The following is a 21746-nucleotide window of genomic DNA, read 5'->3' as shown; positions in this document are numbered from 1 at the left end:
ACCATAAATTGTAATTGTAAATGAACAATTTCCAGTGTTGTCATAATCATCAGTAGCATTACAGGTTACAATGTTAACATAATTTGTAAGTGTCTGTCCACTCTCATAATCACAGAATGGCATAAAAACCTCTCCAGAGTTGTCGGTGACATTTGGTGGCAGCCAATAGGCAGTTGCCAAACAGTCCCAATCAAATGTTAAGTTCTGGTTTTCAGGGCATATAAGGACAGGTGCTTCGTTATCTAAAAACGAAAATCAAAGTTCAATTTTAATTATTTTTTAACATATTAAAAAATTATTATATATTAATGAATAAATTAAAAGCTCATGTCTTACCTTCAACTTCAATGTAGAAGATACACTGGTCCTCATTTCCATTACAGTCCACTGCTGTGTATTCTACTACTGTAACTCCTATATTAAAACTAGTGCCATTTGTAACATTAGAAGATATGTCAATATCTTCACAACAGTTATCAGTAGCAACTGCAGAATCCCAGGTCACGATTACAGAATTGATTCCCATTTCAGTGTCAACAGTGATGTCATCCGGACATGTTATATTGGGTGCAATAATATCTAAAAGAAACAGGATATAGATAGTTTCATGTTATACAAGTGGCTAAATGTTTATAGAAAAAAGGTTGAGAGTTGATATTATTATTATTATTGCAAAACTATTCATAAAAATGAATTTAATGGAATTGCTAAGTGCTTTGGTTCACTAAAATTGTTTAAGTAAGTACTCACCAACAACAAAGAATTCAAAAGAGCAGTTTGCAATGTTGCCAGCCATGTCGGTTGCATTACAGACTACTGTGTAGTTACCAAAATCATAGTTATCATGAATACGATCACAGAACACATCAACATCCCCATCATAATTATCTTCTGCTGTCACGCTCCAGTTGGCATAAGCATTGCATGTTTCATCAGCATAAAAAGTGAGGTAGTCAGGACAGGTCAAGTTTGGAGCTTGGCAATCTAAATGCAGATGAGTAAACAAAATTAAATATCATAAATAATAACAAAATATTTTAAATATATATATATAAGCTACTGCTTATGTCATACTAATATTACTCACCTAACACATTAATATTGAAATAACAAGAGGCATTGTTTTCACTGCAGTCAGTTCCATAATATGTTACTACATTTTCACCAATCTCAAAAGAATCTCCAGATGTGTAATTGGATGTTATGTTGACATATTCACAGCAATTGTCGGTAGCATTTACTGGTTCCCAATAAACTGATGCCATTATTGAATTAGTGTCAGCACATGTTTCTATATCACTTGGACAGCTCATTACTGGAGGTGTATCATCTACAGTAGATAAAATAATGGAAACATGTTGCTTTTACTTCACATGTTACAAAACCTTAAATTGCATTTTATAAAATAAAAAACACCATCTTGTTGCATACCTCTTGTTGGGTTTTCTTTACCAGTAATCTTTTGACCTTTTAAATATATATTACGCTAAAAAATCAATTTAAAAACAGTTAAAATAAAATCTGCAATCTTACCATAGATGTTGATTGTGAAGGTACAGTTTCCAGTGTTATCATAGTTGTCGGTAGCATTGCAGGTTACCAGGGTCATCTGACCAGAAAATGTCTGCCCACTCTCATAGTCACAAAATGCAGTAAAATTGTCCCCAGAGTTGTCTGTGACACTTGGTAGCATGAATGTGGCATTTGTTGTACAAAATTCGTCACCTGTTAAATTCTGGCTTGACGGACAGACAAGAACTGGAGGCTCACAATCTAAAAGTGAATTAATACAATTTAAGGAACATCACATCATACTGTATTTCCAAAGGTTTACGCTTTTATTTTATTACTAAATATAAAACAGCATAATATTACCTGTAACTTCAACTTTAAATTGACAATAACCAGTATTATAATTGCAATCAGTAGCTGCGTATCCTACAGTGTATTCACCAAATGAAAGTGTAATTCCACTGGTATAGTTGGAAGTTATGTTGACATCACAACAGTTGTCAGTTGCATTGGCTGAATACCAAGTGGCATTGACTGAGTCTATTCCTGGATCTGTACATATTTCAAAATCATCTGGGCAGGTAATATTTGGCTCACGTTCATCTGTAAGTTAACAAACTAAGTATAATTGTCAAAAAATATATAGTTTAATGAATGTATGACACAAGATCAGATGACTACAGCAATAACTCAACAATAAACTGTTTAGACAAAAGTCATTACCATAAATTGTAATTGTAAATGAACAATTTCCAGTGTTGTCATAATCATCAGTAGCATTACAAGTTACAATGTTAACATAATCTGTAAGTGTCTGTCCACTCTCATAATCACAGAATGGCATTAAAACATCTCCAGAGTTGTCGGTGACATTTGGTGGCATCCAGGTGGCAGTTGCCAAACAGTCCCAATTAAAGGTTAAGTTCTGGTTTTCAGGGCATATAAGGACAGGTGCTTCATTATCTAAAAAAATGGAAAAGAAGAAAGTGATAAAAATCAAAAATTTTATTTCAAGTGTGGTACATTACAGTGATATTCATTGAAATATATATTTATACTGGGTGACCTCTTCAGTCAAAGACTGGTCTCCCAGAGGGCCCAGTTGGTGATTAGTGGCTGTGATGTACTAATACACCGGGGTAACCCCCTACTCATCTCGAAAGATGTAGGCCTACTAGGTTCTTTAAAGTGCACACGAACTAGATGTGTACACTGGACCTACGGTTTATAGTCCTCATCCGAGAAGATTCGTTCTACCACTAGAACCATGGAGTGAATGAGCCTCGAACCCCTGTCAATGTTATGGCTACGTAATTACGGTTCCACTGTCTTAACCGCTCGGCCACTCACTCACATAAACAAAAGTTTGTTTATGTCTTACCTTCAACTTCAATGTAGAAGATACACTGGTCCTCATTTCCATTACAGTCCACTGCTGTGTATTCTACTACTGTAACTCCTATATTAAAACTAGTGCCATTTGTAACATTAGAAGATATGTCAATGTCATCTCCACAACAGTTATCAGTAGCAACTGCAGAATCCCAGGTTACAATTACAGAATTGATTCCCATTTCAGTGTCAACAGTGATGTCATCCGGACATGTTATATTGGGTGAAATGATATCTAAAAGAAACAGGAGTATAGATAGTTTCATGTTACACAAGTGGCTAAATATTTATAGAAAAAAGGTTCATAGTTGATATTATAGTAAAACTAAACATAAAAATGAATTTAATGGAATTGCTAAATGCTTTGGTTCACTAAAATTGTTTAAGTAAGTACTCACCAATGACGAAGAATTCAAAAGAGCAGTTTGCAATGTTGCCAGCCATGTCTGTTGCATTGCAGACTACTGTGTAGTTACCAAAAACATAGTCATCATGAATATGATCACAGAACACATCAACATCACCATCATAATTATCTTCTGCTGTCACGCTCCAGTTGGCATAAGCATAGCATGTTTCATCAGCATCAAAAGTAAGGTCATCAGGACAGGTCAAGTTTGGAGCTTGGCAATCTAAATGCAGATGAGAAAAAAAATTAAATATCATAAATAATAAAAAAAAATAAAAAAATATATATAAGCTACTGCTTATGTCATACTAATATTACTCACCTAGCACATCAATATTGAAATAACAAGAGGCATTGTTTTCACTGCAGTCAGTCCCATAATATGTTATTACATTTTCACCAATCTCAAAAGAATCTCCAGATGTGTAATTGGATGTTATGTTGACATATTCACAGCAATTGTCGGTAGCATTTACTGGTTCCCAATAAATTATTGCCATTATTGAATTAGTTTCAGCACATGTTTCTATATCACTTGGACAGCTCATTACTGGAGGTGTATCATCTACAGTTAGATAAAATAATGGAAACATGTTGCTTTTACTTCATATGTTACAAAACCTTAAATTGCATTCTATAAAATAAAAAAACACCATCTTGATGCATACCTCTTGTTGGGTTTTCTTTACCAGTAATCTGTTGACCTTTTAAATATAATTATATTAGGCTAAAAAATCAATTTAAAAACAGTTAAAACAACATCTGTAATCTTACCATAGATGTTGATTGTGAAGGTACAGTTTCCAGTGTTATCATAGTTGTCGGTAGCATTGCAGGTTACAAGGGTCATCTGACCAGAAAATGTCTGCCCACTCTCATAGTCACAAAATGCAGTAAAATTGTCCCCAGAGTTGTCTGTGACACTTGGTAGCATGAATGTGGCATTTGTTGTACAAAATTCGTCACCTGTTAAATTCTGGCTTGGCGGACAGACAAGAACTGGAGGCTCACAATCTAAAAGTGAATAAATACAATTTAAGGAACATCACATTATACTGTATTTCTAAAAGGTTATGGTTATATTTTTATTACTAAATATCAAACAACATAATTTTACCTGTAACTTCAACTGTAAATTGACAATAACCAGTATTATCATTGCAATCAGTAGCTGCATATCCTACAGTGTATTCACCAAATGTAAGAGGATCTCCACTGGTATAGTTGGAAGTTATGTTGGCATCACAACAGTTGTCAGTTGCATTGGCTGAATACCAAGTGGCATTGACTGAGTCTATTCCTGGATCTGTACATATTTCAAAGTCATCTGGGCAGGTAATATTTGGCTCACGTTCATCTGTAAGTTAACAAACTAAGTATAATTGTCAACAAATATTTAGTTTAATGAATGTATTACACAAGATGAAATGACTATATAACCATAAAATGTTTGAACAAAAGTCATTACCATAAATTGTAATTGTAAATGAACAATTTCCAGTGTTGTCATAATCATCAGTAGCATTACAGGTTACAATGTTAACATAATCTGTAAGTGTCTGTCCACTCTCATAATCACAATAAGGCATAAAAACCTCTCCAGAGTTGTCTGTGACATTTGGTGGCAGCCAATAGGCAGTTGACAAACAGTTCCAATTAAAGGTTAAGTTCTGGTTTTCAGGGCATATAAGGACAGGTGCTTCATTATCTAAAAAATAGAAAAGAAGAAATTGATAAAATTTTATTTCAAGGTTGGTTCATATAATTAATAAAGACAATTTTGCTGATGGTTATTGTAAAGTTTATGTTTTACCTTCAACTTCAATGTAGAAGGTACACTGGTCCTCATTTCCATTACAGTCCACTGCTGTGTATTCTACCCATGTAACTCCTATATTAAAACTAGTGCCATTTGTAACATTAGAAGATATGTCAATGTCATCTCCACAACAGTTATCAGTAGCAACTGCAGAATCCCAGGTCACGATTACAGAATTGATTCCCATTTCAGTGTCAACAGTGATGTCATCCGGACATGTTATATTGGGTGAAATAATATCTATAGAAATAAAAAGGAATATAGTTTCATATTAAAACAAATAACTACATTCAAATTATATACTCTATGTTTTCTCATAAATAGTTTTTTTTAAGTACTCACCAAGGATGAAGAATTCAAAAGAGCAGTTTGCAATGTTGCCAGCCATGTCTGTTGCATTACAGACTACTGTGTAGTTACCAAAATCATAGTTATCATGAATACGATCACAGATCACATCAACATCACCATCATAATTATCTTCTGCTGTTAGGCTCCAGTTGGCATAAGCATAGCATGTTTCATCGGCATAAAAAGTGAGGTCATCAGGACAGGTCAAGTTTGGAGCTTGGCAATCTAAATGCAGATGAGTAAAAAAAATAGAAATAAGTAATAACAGATTATAAAAAAAACCAAAATATACAAAACTGATTATGTCATAATAATATTACTCACCTAACACAGTAATATTGAAATAACATGAGGCACTGTTTTCACTGCAGTCAGTTCCATAATATGTTACTACATTTTCACCAATCTCAAAAGAATCTCCAGATGTGTAATTGGATGTTATGTTGACATATTCACAGCAATTGTCTGTAGCATTTACTGGTTCCCAATAAACTGATGCCATTATTGAATTAGTGTCAGCACATGTTTCTATATCACTTGGACAGCTCATTACTGGAGGTGTATCATCTACAGTTAGATAAAATAATGGAAACATGTTGCTTTTACTTCACATGTTACAAAACCTTAAATTGCGTTTTATAAGATAAATTCCTTGGTATCTCTCGCTAAGGTCATTTGAAATCTTAATGTATGCTTCTTGTTGAGTTTTCTTTACCTGTAATCTTTTGACCTCATTCTCGTATCATAATACAATTGCAGATAAAAGAATAAAATATTAATTTTTTACTAAAAAATCAATCTTAAAACAGTTAAAATAAAATCTGTAATCATACCATAGATGTTGATTGTGAAGGTACAGTTTCCAGTGTTATCATAGTTGTCGGTAGCATTGCAGGTTACCAGGGTCATCTGACCAGAAAATGTCTGCCCACTCTCATAGTCACAAAATGCAGTAAAATTATCCCCAGAGTTGTCTGTGACACTTGGTAGCATGAATGTGGCATTTGTTGTACAATATTCGTCACCTGTTAAATTCTGGCTTGACGGACAGACAAGAACTGGAGGCTCACAATCTAAAAGTTAATACAATTTAATAATCAAACCATATTTCCAACAGTTAAAGATTTTATATTTAATTTTTATTTTTATTTTATTTTATTCAGTTGACAACCAACAGCGATGAAACCGCCACTAACAGGTTGAATACTAAATATCAAACAGCATAATTTTACCTGTAACTTCAACTGTAAATTGACAATAACCAGTATTATCATTGCAATCAGTAGCTGCATATCCTACAGTGTATTCACCAAGTGAAAGATGATCTCCACTGGTATAGTTGGAAGTTATGTTGGCATCACAACAGTTGTCAGTTGCATTGGCTGAATACCAAGTGGCATTTACTGAATCAATTCCTGGATCTGTACATATTTCAAAGTCATCTGGGCAGGTAATATTTGGCTCACGTTCATCTGTAAGAATAAAAAAATGAAGTATAATTGTCAACAAATATTTAGTTTAATGAATGTATTACACAAGATGAAATGACTACAGCAATAACTCAACAATAAAATGTTTGGACAAAAGTCATTACCATAAATTGTAATTGTAAATGAACAATTTCCAGTGTTGTCATAATCATCAGTAGCATTACAGGTTACAATGTTAACATAATCTGTAAGTGTCTGTCCACTCTCATAATCACAAAATGGTGTAAAAACATCTCCAGAGTTGTCGGTGACATTTGGTGGCAGCCAATAGGCAGTTGCCAAACAGTCCCAATCAAATGTTAAGTTCTGGTTTTCAGGGCATATAAGGAAAGGTGCTTCATTATCTAAAAAAAAAAAAAGAAGAAAATGATAAAATTTTATTTCAAGGGTGGTTCATACAATTAATAAAGACAATTTTGCTGAAGATGGTTATTGCAAAGCTCATGTCTTACCTTCAACTTCAATGTAGAAGATACACTGGTCCTCATTTCCATTACAGTCCACTGCTGTGTATTCTACCCATGTAACTCCTATATTAAAACTAGTGCCATTTGTAACATTAGAAGATATGTCAATGTCATCTCCACAACAGTTATCAGTAGCAACTGCATAATCCCAGGTCACGATTACAGAATTGATTCCCATTTCAGTGTCAACAGTGATGTCATCCGGACATGTTATATTGGGTGAAATAATATCTATAGAAATAAAAAGGAATATAGTTTCATATTAAAACAAATAACTACATTCAAATTATATACTCTATGTTTTCTCATAAATAGTTTTTTTTTTAAGTACTCACCAAGGATGAAGAATTCAAAAGAGCAGTTTGCAATGTTGCCAGCCATGTCTGTTGCATTACAGACTACTGTGTAGTTACCAAAATCATAGTTATCATGAATACGATCACAGAACACATCAACATCACCATCATAATTATCTTCTGCTGTTAGGCTCCAGTTGGCATAAGCATAGCATGTTTCATCAGCATAAAAAGTGATGTCATCAGGACAGGTCAAGTTTGGAGCTTGGCAATCTAAATGCAGATGAGTAAAAAAAATAGAAATAAGTAATAACAGATTATAAAAAAAACCAAAATATACAAAACTGATTATGTCATACTAATATTACTCACCTAACACAGTAATATTGAAATAACATGAGGCACTGTTTTCACTGCAGTCAGTTCCATAATATGTTACTACATTTTCACCAATCTCAAAAGAATCTCCAGATGTGTAATTGGATGTTATGTTGACATATTCACAGCAATTGTCTGTAGCATTTACTGGTTCCCAATAAACTGATGCCATTATTGAATTAGTGTCAGCACATGTTTCTATATCACTTGGACAGCTCATTACTGGAGGTGTATCATCTACAGTTAGATAAAATAATGGAAACATGTTGCTTTTACTTCACATGTTATAAAACCTTAAATTGCGTTTTATAAGAAAAATTCTTGGGTATCTCTCGCAAAGGTCATTTGAAATCTTAATGTATGCTTCTTGTTGAGTTTTCTTTACCTGTAATCTTTTGACCTCATTCTCGTATCATAATACAATTGCAGATAAAAGAATAAAATATTAATTTTTTACTAAAAAATCAATCTTAAAACAGTTAAAATAAAATCTGTAATCATACCATAGATGTTGATTGTGAAGGTACAGTTTCCAGTGTTATCATAGTTGTCGGTAGCATTGCAGGTTACCAGGGTCATCTGACCAGAAAATGTCTGCCCACTCTCATAGTTACAAAATGCAGTAAAATTATCCCCAGAGTTGTCTGTGACACTTGGTAGCATGAATGTGGCATTTGTTGTACAATATTCGTCACCTGTTAAATTCTGGCTTGGCGGACAGACAAGAACTGGAGGCTCACAATCTAAAAGTTAATACAATTTAATAATCAAACCATATTTCCAACAGTTAAAGTTTTTATATTTAATTTTTATTTTTATTTTATTTTATTCAGTTGACAACCAACAGCGATGAAACCGCCACTAACAGGTTGAATACTAAATATCAAACAGCATAATTTTACCTGTAACTTCAACTGTAAATTGACAATAACCAGTATTATCATTGCAATCAGTAGCTGCATATCCTACAGTGTATTCACCAAGTGAAAGATGATCTCCACTGGTATAGTTGGAAGTTATGTTGGCATCACAACAGTTGTCAGTTGCATTGGCTGAATACCAAGTGGCACCTACTGAATCAATTCCTGGATCTGTACATATTTCAAAGTCATCTGGGCAGGTAATATTTGGCTCACGTTCATCTGTAAGAATAAAAAAATGAAGTATAATTGTCAACAAATATTTAGTTTAATGAATGTATTACACAAGATGAAATGACTACAGCAATAACTCAACAATAAAATGTTTGGACAAAAGTCATTACCATAAATTGTAATTGTAAATGAACAATTTCCAGTGTTGTCATAATCATCAGTAGCATTACAGGTTACAATGTTAACATAATCTGTAAGTGTCTGTCCACTCTCATAATCACAAAATGGTGTAAAAACATCTCCAGAGTTGTCGGTGACATTTGGTGGCAGCCAATAGGCAGTTGCCAAACAGTCCCAATCAAATGTTAAGTTCTGGTTTTCAGGGCATATAAGGAAAGGTGCTTCATTATCTAAAAAAAAAAAGAAGAAAATGATAAAATTTTATTTCAAGGGTGGTTCATACAATTAATAAAGACAATTTTGCTGAAGATGGTTATTGCAAAGCTCATGTCTTACCTTCAACTTCAATGTAGAAGATACACTGGTCCTCATTTCCATTACAGTCCACTGCTGTGTATCCTACCCATGTAACTCCTATATTAAAACTAGTGCCATTTGTAACATTAGAAGATATGTCAATGTCATCTCCACAACAGTTATCAGTAGCAACTGCAGAATCCCAGGTCACTATTACAGAATTGATTCCCATTTCAGTGTCAACAGTGATGTCATCCGGACATGTTATATTGGGTGAAATAATATCTATAGAAATAAAAAGGAATATAGTTTCATATTAAAACAAATAACTACATTCAAATTATATACTCTATGTTTTCTCATAAATAGTTTTTTTTTTAAGTACTCACCAAGGATGAAGAATTCAAAAGAGCAGTTTGCAATGTTGCCAGCCATGTCTGTTGCATTACAGACTACTGTGTAGTTACCAAAATCATAGTTATCATGACTACGATCACAGAACACATCAACATCACCATCATAATTATCTTCTGCTGTTAGGCTCCAGTTGGCATAAGCATAGCATGTTTCATCAGCATAAAAAGTGATGTCATCAGGACAGGTCAAGTTTGGAGCTTGGCAATCTAAATGCAGATGAGTAAAAAAAAATAGAAATAAGTAATAACAGATTATAAAAAAAACCAAAATATACAAAACTGATTATGTCATACTAATATTACTCACCTAACACAGTAATATTGAAATAACATGAGGCACTGTTTTCACTGCAGTCAGTTCCATAATATGTTACTACATTTTCACCAATCTCAAAAGAATCTCCAGATGTGTAATTGGATGTTATGTTGACATATTCACAGCAATTGTCTGTAGCATTTACTGGTTCCCAATAAACTATTGCCATTATTGAATTAGTGTCAGCACATGTTTCTATATCACTTGGACAGCTCATTACTGGAGGTGTATCATCTACAGTTAGATAAAATAATGGAAACATGTTGCTTTTACTTCACATGTTATAAAACCTTAAATTGCGTTTATAAGATAAATTCCTTGGTATCTCTCGCTAAGGTCATTTGAAATCTTAATGTATGCTTCTTGTTGAGTTTTCTTTACCTGTAATCTTTTGACCTCATTCTCGTATCATAATACAATTGCAGATAAAAGAATAAAATATTAATTTTTGACTAAAAAATCAATCTTAAAACAGTTAAAATAAAATCTGTAATCATACCATAGATGTTGATTGTGAAGGTACAGTTTCCAGTGTTATCATAGTTGTCGGTAGCATTGCAGGTTACCAGGGTCATCTGACCAGAAAATGTCTGCCCACTCTCATAGTCACAAAATGCAGTAAAATTATCCCCAGAGTTGTCTGTGACACTTGGTAGCATGAATGTGGCATTTGTTGTACAATATTCGTCACCTGTTAAATTCTGGCTTGGCGGACAGACAAGAATTGGAGGCTCACAATCTAAAAGTTAATACAATTTAATAATCAAACCATATTTCCAACAGTTAATGTTTTTATATTTAATACTAAATATCAAACAGCATAATTTTACCTGTAACTTCAACTGTAAATTGACAATAACCAGTATTATCATTGCAATCAGTAGCTGCATATCCTACAGTGTATTCACCAAATGTAAGAGGATCTCCACTGGTATAGTTGGAAGTTATGTTGGCATCACAACAGTTGTCAGTTGCATTGGCTGAATACCAAGTGGCATTGACTGAATCAATTCCTGGATCTGTACATATTTCAAAGTCATCAGGACAGGTAACATTTGGCTCACGTTCATCTGTAAGTTAACAAACTAAGTGTAATTGTCAACAAATAATTAGTTTAATGAATGTATGACACAAGAGGAGATGACTACAGCAATAATTCAACAATAAACTGTTTAGACAAAAGTAATTACCATAAATTGTAATTGTAAATGAACAATTTCCAGTGTTGTCATAATCATCAGTAGCATTACAGGTTACAATGTTAACATAGTCTGTAAGTGTCTGTCCACTCTCATAATCACAAAATGGCATAAAAACATCTCCAGAGTTGTCTGTGACATTTGGTGGCATCCAGGTGGCAGTTGCCAAACAGTCCCAATCAAAGGTTAAGTTCTGGTTTTCAGGGCATATAAGGACAGGTGCTTCATTATCTAAAAAATGGAAAAGAAGAAATTGATCAAAATTAACATTTAATTTCAAGCGTGGTTCATATAATTGATAAATACAATTTTGCTGAATGTAAGAGTTTATGCAAAGTTTATGTCTTACCTTCAACTTCAATGTAGAAGATACACTGGTCCTCATTTCCATTACAGTCCACTGCTGTGTATTCTATTATTGTAACTCCTATATTAAAACTAGTGCCATTTGTAGAATTATGAGTTAATTCAATGTCATCTCCACAACAGTTATCAGTAGCAACTGCAGATTCCCATGTTACAATTGCAGAATTGATTCCCATTTCAGTGTCAACAGTGATGTCATCCGGACATGTTATATTTGGTGAAATAATATCTAAAAGAAATAAAAAGGCATATAATTTAGTATTAAAACAAATAACTAGATTTAAATTATATACTTTATGTTTTCTCATGAATATTTTTTTGTCAATAAAAATGTTTTATAAGTACTCACCAAGGATGAAGAATTCAAAAGAGCAGTTCCCAGTGTTGCCAGCCATGTCTGTTGCATTACAGACTACTGTGTAGTTACCAAAAACATAGTCATCATGAATATGATCACAGATCACATCAACACCACCATCATAATTATCTTCTGCTGTCACGCTCCAGTTGGCATAAGCATAGCATGTTTCATCAGCATAAAAAGTGAGGTCATCAGAACAGGTCAAGTTTGGAGCTTGGCAATCTATCAAATAGAGATAAAATTTATCATCGTACAAAAAATAGTAAAGGAAACAGTGAATATTCTAGAATATAGAAAACAGTTATAGCAAGTAAAAACCTAAAAAATGGGCAGAATTGGGATAGATACTGTAGTGATAGATTTTCTAAATTTTAGGATCAAACATTGTTGTTTGAGGTTCCTTAAAACAGACTATAAACGATCCTCTGGCTGTTTAATTTAATTTTAATCAATGAAAAAAACTGACCTAACACAGTAATATTGAAATAACACAAGGCACTGTTTTCACTGCAGTCAGTTCCATAATATGTTACTACATTTTCACCAATCTCAAAAGAATCTCCAGATGTGTAATTGGATGTTATGTTGACATATTCACAGCAATTGTCTGTAGCATTTACTGGTTCCCAATAAACTGATGCCATTATTGAATTAATGTCAGCACATGTTTCTATATCACTTGGACAGCTCATTACTGGAGGTGTATCATCTATAGTTAGATAAAATAGAAACATGTAGCATTTAATACACATTACAAAAGAAATGATTGAATTTTTCTATTACTTAATGCTAACATAAACCCACCTTACAAATTAGTAGTACAATAGTATTAAAGGGCCAGTCTGACATAAACCTGAAAGTCAGACTAGAGCAGGTGTGAAAACCCCTTAGGACTACCGTTTAACGTTTGCAGTCTAAATTTATCAATGCAAATCATCCTACAACAGGCAAAAGATCCACTGATTAATTTAAGACAAAATAAATATTTTAAAGAATTTATCATTTCAATTAAATTGATCATTTTCATGAGCATGATTCTGTTCTCATAACAGCAATTACAAATTATTTTCACATTATTTTTTAATTGACCAATGGGTGGCAAAGACTAATGTTATAAGAAAGGAGAATGAAATGAAATTTGTTTTTATTACTAAATTTAGAATTTTAATCTAACTGTGAGATTTTAGGAAACTACAACTCTTACCATAGATGGTTACATTAAGGCTACAGTTGCCTGTGTTGCCATAATCATCAGTAGCACTGCAGGTAACAATAGTACTGTATTCAATAAAGGTGCTTCCGTTAGCATAGTTACAGACTGGTTCAAACATGCCTCCAGAGTTGTCTGTGACAGAGGGCGCTTCCCACGTAGCATTTGCATTGCAATCTTCATCACCTTGTACAGAAACTGTTGGTGGACACTCAAGCTCTGGGGGTTCACAATCTGTGGAAATAATTATTTAAAAAAACAATTTTCATCCTTAGTTGTGAGCTTATGAATGAAGAGAGCTTAGAAATTCCATGTAAAGAAAGTCTCGCAATAAATCTGCCAATATCAATGATAACATTAAAATAATCAGTTAATATAATAAATTCAACACTGTACAATGAAATACATTTAATTGTTATGGATGTCCATTGTGAAAAAATTACAATATTATATAAGTTATACAAAGGTAAAACAACTAATATCAAAACAGACAGAAAAATAGTTTACCTATAATTTCAACTGTAAATTGACAATAACCAGTATTATCATTGCAATCAGTAGCTGCATATCCTACAGTGTATACACCAAGTGAAAACAAATCACCACTGGTATAGTTGGAAGTTATGTTGATACTGGAACTATCACAACAGTTGTCAGTTGCATTGGCTGAATACCAAGTGACATTTGTGGAATCACTTCCTGGGTCACTACACACCATCTCAATATTATCTGGGCAAGTTACATTAGGAGCAATTTCATCTGGGAAATAAAAACAAAATGATAGTATTAAATCACACATAATGGGACTGCAAGATATTCATAATAAAATATACTTTTTAAATAATTTATTAATCTATAGGAATAGTCATGTATTTAGTGCAATTTTAGCATCATTTTTTAATTGTAACTAAGTGTTTTTGATTTGTTTTGCTTGCTTTTTACCTTGTCTGTCAATTTGCATTGTGTAAAAGTATATAATAATAATAAAAGTATATTTAACAAAATATCTTACCAACTATTAAGACATTGAAGGTACAGTATCCAGTATTGCCATAGTTATCAGTAGCATTACAGGTAATCGTTGTATTTAAATCAGAGAATATGCTACCATTGACATAATCACATTCAGACATGAAAGATTCCCCAGAGTTGTCAGTGACGATGGGCGCCGGCCAAGTAGCAACAGCAAGACAATCAGAATCAGCATATACATCTTGATCAGATGGACAATCAAGAACTGGATCCTCACAATCTAAATAAGTAGATACAGTATAAGCATTTACAAAAGTCAAAATACTTTACTTTGCTTGATCCAAACCTAATTATCAGATTCAGATTCAATAGTTATCATAGATAATGAGATGACTGTAATACTTAATCTCTGCATACATTATCAAACTGTAAAAAAAACTGATAAAGTGAAGATAAACCATATTGTTTTACCTTTTACTTCAGCTGTGAATTGACAGTAATTGATGTTGTCATAGCAATCAGTAGCTGCATATCCTACAGTGTATTCACCAAGTATAAGAGGATCTCCACTGGTATAGTTGGCAGTTATGTTGATACTGGAACTATCACAACAGTTGTCAGTTGCATTGGCTGAATACCAAGTGGCATTTACTGAATCAATTCCTGGATCTGCACATATTTCAAAGTTATCTGGGCAGGTAACATTTGGCTCAAGTTCATCTGCAAATTACAAATGAAGTGTTAAACAAATGTTTCAAAAAGTAGACTAAGTATACTTTTATATTTAAGTAAAATACAGTTTATGATCATCTATTTTATTGGGTTTTGGTATATCTGCTGCTATTTAGGTAGACGAATAATAAAAATAGTTTTGCGAGACGAGACTTTCATTCCATAACAGTATTTCATATCTTTAAAACCAATCTGGTAAACATTGTCAATTAGGCAAAAATGCTGCTGTCTTCAAAACCATGAAAAATGATGATTACTAAAAAAAATAATTTGATATGCCATTTAAAAGATTCTCAATAATTAAAGTTAAAACTTATTTATAAAGTTTTTTCACTTATAACAAAACAAAACAAACGGTTAAATTCAATTCAATTTGAGTATTTATTGCTTTTTATTACAGTTTTTTTTAGTAATCCAATTCCAATTTTGGTCAAAGCAAAATATTTATTATGTGACATTAAAATTGCATATTAAAAAAAAAATGTTACAACTGTTTTTAGGTGGACAATATATCTTTAAGACTTGCTTTTACTATACACTTCAAATGGTAACCAGACATAACATTGTTTATTTGTTTGTTGAACAGTCTTGTTTATTTTTAATTAATTTATATATACTTTTACTTTCTATGGACCAGATATTCGGAAATAAAAGATTGAGTTGAATGAATAAAATTAGTTGTTACCTGTGATGTAGTAAAAGAATGTGCATGATGCAAAGTTGTTTTCCATGTCTGTGACATTACACATGACAGAATGATTGCCAGGAGTATTAAAGTCTGTCGGTGAACAGTCAGCTTCTAACACATTACCAATGTGATCAGTACTAATCACAGTAACATTAAGATCTGCAACACAATCCTCTCCCATTGAAGTACTGCTAGTTTGTGGACATGTTATACTTGGCTTATTCAAATCTGAAATTTACAAATACAGTTAACTGAATGAAAGGAAGTAGACAAGTTTCAAAGTTCAAAAATTGCAAACACAATGTTTAGTCATTGATGTGTAAATAAAAAATCAATTCAAAATTATTCTAATGCAGTTTACTGCAGTAACTATAATTGTTTACTGCAATAAAATATAATTTGAGTTTGTTTCAATGTAGACGTGTATGAGTCACTGTAATAAATAAATGATGTTAACAAAGCTGAGATGTACTCGTACTAGAATATCCCCTACTCTGGGAATTGTGTGACTAGCATGGTCAGTTAATGTCCAGTCACAAAGCAACTTCTATAATGCTGATAACAGTTAGAAAGTTTTGTGCATGTTTAAGTGTCTTTGACATATATCATCAGGCGTGGATTTAGGCGGGGCTAAACAGGCTTTAAGACCCCTGAAATTTAGTGATTTTATAAATATAAACCATGATAAAACATTAGTATAACATCATTACATGAACACATTATAGAATAATGTCAAAAGTATGTTTTTAATCAATTTTTATCAATCAATCTATGTGTATTTTAAGACTGTTCTCGCTTGTATATTATTTGTATAGTAATTTTTGGTATTGATTGTTTTAGATTAAGCTGACCAGATGTTTCTGTTATTTTTATGTACAGCGCTTAGAGTTTGTTTCTGTCATTATAAAACGCTTTATAAATTCAATTTATTATTATTTATTATTATTATCGTCTTGTTTTTGCCATTTTATTACTTATTTTATATATTTAAATTACTTTAAAAAAAATGAACGAATGCAAATATGGTTTTAAAAACATCAATATCAATAATTTTATGTATATACAACAAATGTTTTTATTACAACTACCTTTAACGTTGTAACATATAAACGAGCGGAAAAAATATGCTTAAAATATATATTTATAACAGAGTATGATAATAAAAGTGTGACGAACCCACACAAGACAAACAAAACATTAGTACATACATTCAACATTTATATCCACTAGAGTAAAATTAGTTTCAACAGCGTTCTCTATTGCCTCAACAGAGTCTAGAGTATTATCTGGCTCAAAATCAAGTGTAAAGTCAGCAACAACTGAACCGCTTGTGAAGTCCGTTACTGTACACATATCTGGGTTTAGGTGAGAAACCTAGAAAACAAAAGTTAACAGGTACTTTAAAAAAGTGTAATATGCACTGCAGTTGTTACTATGCCGAGTTAATCTAGTCAATTGCATTGATTTACACTTAAGAGAGTTTAAACTTAACTTGTTGTTCTTACACCCTGACCAAGTTGAACTGCATCTCTATAATAATCAAATTTTCTTTTCCCTTTTTTTTGTATAAGTATTTATTTTTAAATTTTCTATTCTTGTATGAAGACACCATCGCAAGTGTCTATCCCAATTCATTTATTGACTTTCACCATATGTTACAGTATAACAAGAACACATATAATAGGAAATAAATGAAAACAAAAAAAATGATATGAAAAGTCGAAACAAGCAAATAAATATTATTATTAGATGACTCTTGTAAAACAAAAAGACTGCAGTACATTATATTTCATTTTAAAATATAAATAAAAACTTACAGATTCACACACACTATTCTCCAAATTCATATAGGTGTCGGATGTTTGATTGTTCAGAGCATCGGTGAATGTGTAATTATTTCCATTGATTTCATAGAATGTCATAGTAATTGAATATGTCTTTTTAGCTAAAAAAAAACACAACACATTAGCTGCTAGCTTGACATTTGAATTTGAGTTAATAAAGTATACCTTGTTTCTTATTATTTTTTCCTCAGACTTTCTTTCTGGTGGAGTCCTTTTGGGTGGTGAATTGAGCACTACACCAATGTCGCTCTTTACGCGCACCATTCTTATGTTTGCTGTTATCTAGTTGTAATTACCATTACGGTTGATATATTACAGAAAGAGTTATTAAAAGTTGATCCTTATAGTCATGCCCGTGTCTCTCGTGTGATTACCATGTGTAGAGCACTGTCCTCAACACTGGCGTGGTGGCAGCGATGGCATTAATAGTAGGCCTACCTAATTGTTTTTATTTGTAACTTTATTATTTGTTATTATTTATTCTTTATACTGGGTAGCCTCTTCAGTCAAAAACTGTTCTCCCAGAGGACCCAGTATATTATATGATGACTTTGTGACAGTGGCTGTGTGTGAAATAGTACACCAGCCTTACTCGTCTCGAAAGATTCAAGATTCAAGAAATTTTATTTGTCCATAAAAATGGAAATTCACTTTGCTTGGTAGATTAAAACAACAATAAAAAACAAAAATAAAAAATGTTGCAACAATTTAAAACGTGCAGTATTATAACAGATTGAATACAAGATAAAAAGTTAAAAATAAAAAAAAACTGTTAAAAATATAAAACTATTTAAAAATTATCGTCTTACATTAGAATTAAAAATATGAATGAATGCTATTCATTTATTGGAAATAGCGACTTCAAATTCTGCTGCTCTTACCTCTAATTAGGACATCAAATGAACAATTATTTGTGTTTCCAGAAGGGTCGTCGACATAAAAAATAACTTCAGTTGTACCAACAGGGAAAGCATCACCACTGTTGTATTCATTTGTAAAGGTAACCATTCCTGAATTATCAGTTGCATTAACTGGATCCCAAGTTACATTCAGTGTTTTAACTCCAACGTCGCTCAGTAGATAAATGTCACTAGGGCATGTAATAAGCGGATCTTCTTCATCTGTAATAATCAGAATTAATTGAATATAATTATCATAATTGACAAAATAAAAAAGAAGACGAAATTCTAAGCTCAAAATGTCCGTTCTAGTTCTAGTATATTCATCATAATTGTATAAACTTCAAAAACTAGCAAATGTGTGCTGGTTGTACTTTTTAGTCTAGCAGAAGTACTTGAGGTTTGATCCCTGTAAATTCTACTTTTTGTAGAATTAAATTAATTTTCTTGCTTGGTGTTTGGTTGCTCAATATGCTAGCGAGATTTTTTTGCAACAACAAAGGTTTACTAGCGAATACAAAAGTATATTTATAGATTATAGATATCAATAAATGAATGAATGAATTTAGACACTTGCGATGGCGCATTCATACAATTACAAAATTTAAAAATAAATATTTCTTTTTCGCAAACAAGGATGTTATACACCATAATGACAGGTTTGGTTTTTATGATAATAAAATATCTGTATTGCTGCATACCTTCAACTGTGATAGTAAAGTTACAATAAGCATTGTTATTAGATGAATCTGTGGCATTACACATGACCATGTTTTCACCGATTGGAAACAGTGACCCAGATAACAGAGAGCACACAGGTGGTATCACTTCATTTGAATTATCCTCTACCAACACTGTGTAGTTATACTCTGCTCCAGGTAAACCGTCATCGGTTGTTACTGTGTCTGACGATGGACATGTGATATCTGGACTTTCCATATCTGTAAAGAACAATTGTATAACATTAGAAGGGATATCTTTAGTTGAAGAAGGGTAATTTGGTTACTTATACCCTTTTCACATCTGCAAAATGTAACAACTTGTAACAAGTTGTAACCAGGTTTGCATAGTGTGAAGACAATTTTGTGGAAAATCTCCTATGATTTCACAGTGGTCCCTTGTGAAATCTTAGAAGAAAAACACACCAACAAGAGGCCTGTGTTTTTGTTCCAAGATGTTCCGAGTTCTTAATGTAATGTATTGCCCTGGTATTAACTGACCAATCATAGTAATCAAATAGCGCGATTCTTTTCACGTATGCGTGTGTGAAAACATGTAATAAGTCAGGAGATCAAACCTAATTACAACTTATAACAAGTTGTAACAATTTTATGCAGATGTGAAAAGGTAGAATAGGGTAAAATAAGTAAAAAAAGAGGTAGATCCCCCAAAAATAATTATTTTTAAACTCTACCCTAATTTTGTGACAAATGTATAGCTTTCTACAATCCTATCCCCTTTTAGGTAGATGGTCTGTAGAGCATTTGAAGGAAACTGAAGTAGATCTATTTCATTTTTCATTCCATATCGTCATTTAATTCTTAATAAAGAAGGTTTTTTAACAATTTTGTAAAAATGTATGGGTTTCTGGATTAAAAAGTTTCATTGTTTATCAGTGAGATATTTATCTTGGTTTTTATAATTAGAATTAAAACATTTTACCATATATAGTAACAACAACACTGCATGACCCCATGTTACCAGTGGAATCTTGAGCTTCGTAAGTAATTGTTGTTTCTCCAATTACAAACACACCATTAGCAGGAAAGTCTGATGTAGTACTTAGGGTTTCTCCAGAATTATCAGACACTGTTACATTAACTGCAAAATCTTCTAGTGTGATATTGGCTTCTCCTAGTGGTGTGTTGTACGAGTATGGGCCGGGGCATATTAACACAGGATCCTCAACATCTAAATGAAAATAAAAACAGTTTGTAAATACAACCAAGAACATCTGAGACAGGCTTTCTTTGTTTTATAGTACACTTATTTTTTTCTCCTCATCACAGATTGCATACCATTCCCAATAATCTAAGCATCTCCAAGATACAATTCTAATACAGGCGTCCACACTAAAGAGTCTGAAATATTAAAGCTTCCATTTAGAAGCAAGTGAGTTGACCAATCACAAGCGTGTTGTGATTGATAACATTACTCACGGCAAGCTTACATATCTGGGTTGTGTCCATTGTGGAACCAAGCAAATAATAATGAAAAGTTAACACATACTGTAAATCTGCTATTATGTGAGGCTAGGCCTACGCCTAGACTAAGCTACTGTAAGCCTGCCACTGTATTAAATATACCTTGTTCACACGCAGTGCCATCATAGCCAGTTCCTGTGCAATTACAAGTTGCAACATTCATAAGAATATAACATTCACCATTCTCACAAGGCTCCAATAAACAGGGATTATCTAAAAAATAAACAATATTACACTCAATTACATATTATGAAAAAAAAAATTAGGTCAATTACATATTATGAAAAATAATAAAAAAAATATTACATTATAAAAATAAATAATCTTGTGTGAATATTTTCATGTGTTGAAAGATTTACCGCTCAACGAGGTGGAGTCGAGTCACGAAAATAATACAAAGTATTACAAAACATTTATGTTTTTTATAACACAACTGAATTAAATATCATTTAAATGATTTCATTATTAGTTGGCAAGAAAAATGTTCTGACAAAATGCTAGGACACATATAAAGCCGCTTGAATTTTTGATTGGATAAATACCTCAAAAACAGACAAGGTATAATATTACTGTGTTCAACTTACAAGTTTCACATGTTGCTCCCTCATAGACACTTGTGCAATTACAAGTGAAGTTGCCATTTCCTAGATCATTGCAAGTCCCACCATTCATACATGCAGCTCCAGAGCAAGGGTTAACTGAAAATTAAGTACAAGAGAAACTTTATCATTAACTTTTTCAATGGCCAATGCACGAGACAATAATTGAAAAAAGTGCAATAACTCAATATAATTGCAAAAAACTGCATCCTTTATGTTGAATTTTCCATGGAGTAGTTAGGCGATCAAGCATAA

The 21746-nt window shown here is 32.5% G+C and overlaps 1 protein-coding gene across 1 annotated transcript in view; it reads right to left on the bottom strand.

Moving 5' to 3' along the window:
- The window catches only part of LOC140047761 (uncharacterized), a 64878-nt gene extending 43378 nt beyond the window's left edge, over positions 1–21500 (bottom strand). Inside the window, exons 1-46 of the mRNA XM_072092797.1 lie at positions 21473–21500; positions 20995–21105; positions 20351–20599; positions 19390–19629; positions 18671–18910; positions 17763–17890; positions 17154–17319; positions 15943–16173; positions 14997–15245; positions 14566–14805; positions 14061–14312; positions 13548–13787; positions 12810–13052; positions 12332–12565; positions 11966–12211; positions 11608–11847; positions 11248–11487; positions 10917–11156; positions 10409–10651; positions 10075–10308; positions 9725–9970; positions 9379–9618; positions 9017–9256; positions 8618–8857; positions 8109–8351; positions 7776–8009; positions 7426–7671; positions 7078–7317; positions 6716–6955; positions 6317–6556; positions 5808–6050; positions 5475–5708; positions 5127–5372; positions 4782–5021; positions 4431–4670; positions 4088–4327; positions 3636–3878; positions 3303–3536; positions 2894–3139; positions 2236–2475; positions 1876–2115; positions 1534–1773; positions 1088–1330; positions 751–984; positions 337–579; positions 3–242 (exon numbers count right to left, since the gene is read on the bottom strand). Of these exons, the coding sequence (XP_071948898.1) occupies positions 3–242; positions 337–579; positions 751–984; positions 1088–1330; positions 1534–1773; positions 1876–2115; positions 2236–2475; positions 2894–3139; positions 3303–3536; positions 3636–3878; positions 4088–4327; positions 4431–4670; positions 4782–5021; positions 5127–5372; positions 5475–5708; positions 5808–6050; positions 6317–6556; positions 6716–6955; positions 7078–7317; positions 7426–7671; positions 7776–8009; positions 8109–8351; positions 8618–8857; positions 9017–9256; positions 9379–9618; positions 9725–9970; positions 10075–10308; positions 10409–10651; positions 10917–11156; positions 11248–11487; positions 11608–11847; positions 11966–12211; positions 12332–12565; positions 12810–13052; positions 13548–13787; positions 14061–14312; positions 14566–14805; positions 14997–15245; positions 15943–16173; positions 17154–17319; positions 17763–17890; positions 18671–18910; positions 19390–19629; positions 20351–20599; positions 20995–21105; positions 21473–21500 (10549 nt within the window). The remainder of the gene's footprint in view (positions 1–2; positions 243–336; positions 580–750; positions 985–1087; positions 1331–1533; positions 1774–1875; positions 2116–2235; positions 2476–2893; positions 3140–3302; positions 3537–3635; positions 3879–4087; positions 4328–4430; positions 4671–4781; positions 5022–5126; positions 5373–5474; positions 5709–5807; positions 6051–6316; positions 6557–6715; positions 6956–7077; positions 7318–7425; positions 7672–7775; positions 8010–8108; positions 8352–8617; positions 8858–9016; positions 9257–9378; positions 9619–9724; positions 9971–10074; positions 10309–10408; positions 10652–10916; positions 11157–11247; positions 11488–11607; positions 11848–11965; positions 12212–12331; positions 12566–12809; positions 13053–13547; positions 13788–14060; positions 14313–14565; positions 14806–14996; positions 15246–15942; positions 16174–17153; positions 17320–17762; positions 17891–18670; positions 18911–19389; positions 19630–20350; positions 20600–20994; positions 21106–21472) is intronic.
- Positions 21501–21746: the final 246 nt, after the last annotated feature.

The sequence above is a fragment of the Antedon mediterranea genome, chromosome 4 (assembly GCF_964355755.1).
Source record: "Antedon mediterranea chromosome 4, ecAntMedi1.1, whole genome shotgun sequence".
Lineage (NCBI taxonomy): Eukaryota > Metazoa > Echinodermata > Crinoidea > Comatulida > Antedonidae > Antedon > Antedon mediterranea.
Note: the sequence above shows the minus strand (reverse complement) of the source record. Positions and strands in the feature narration are given on the sequence as shown.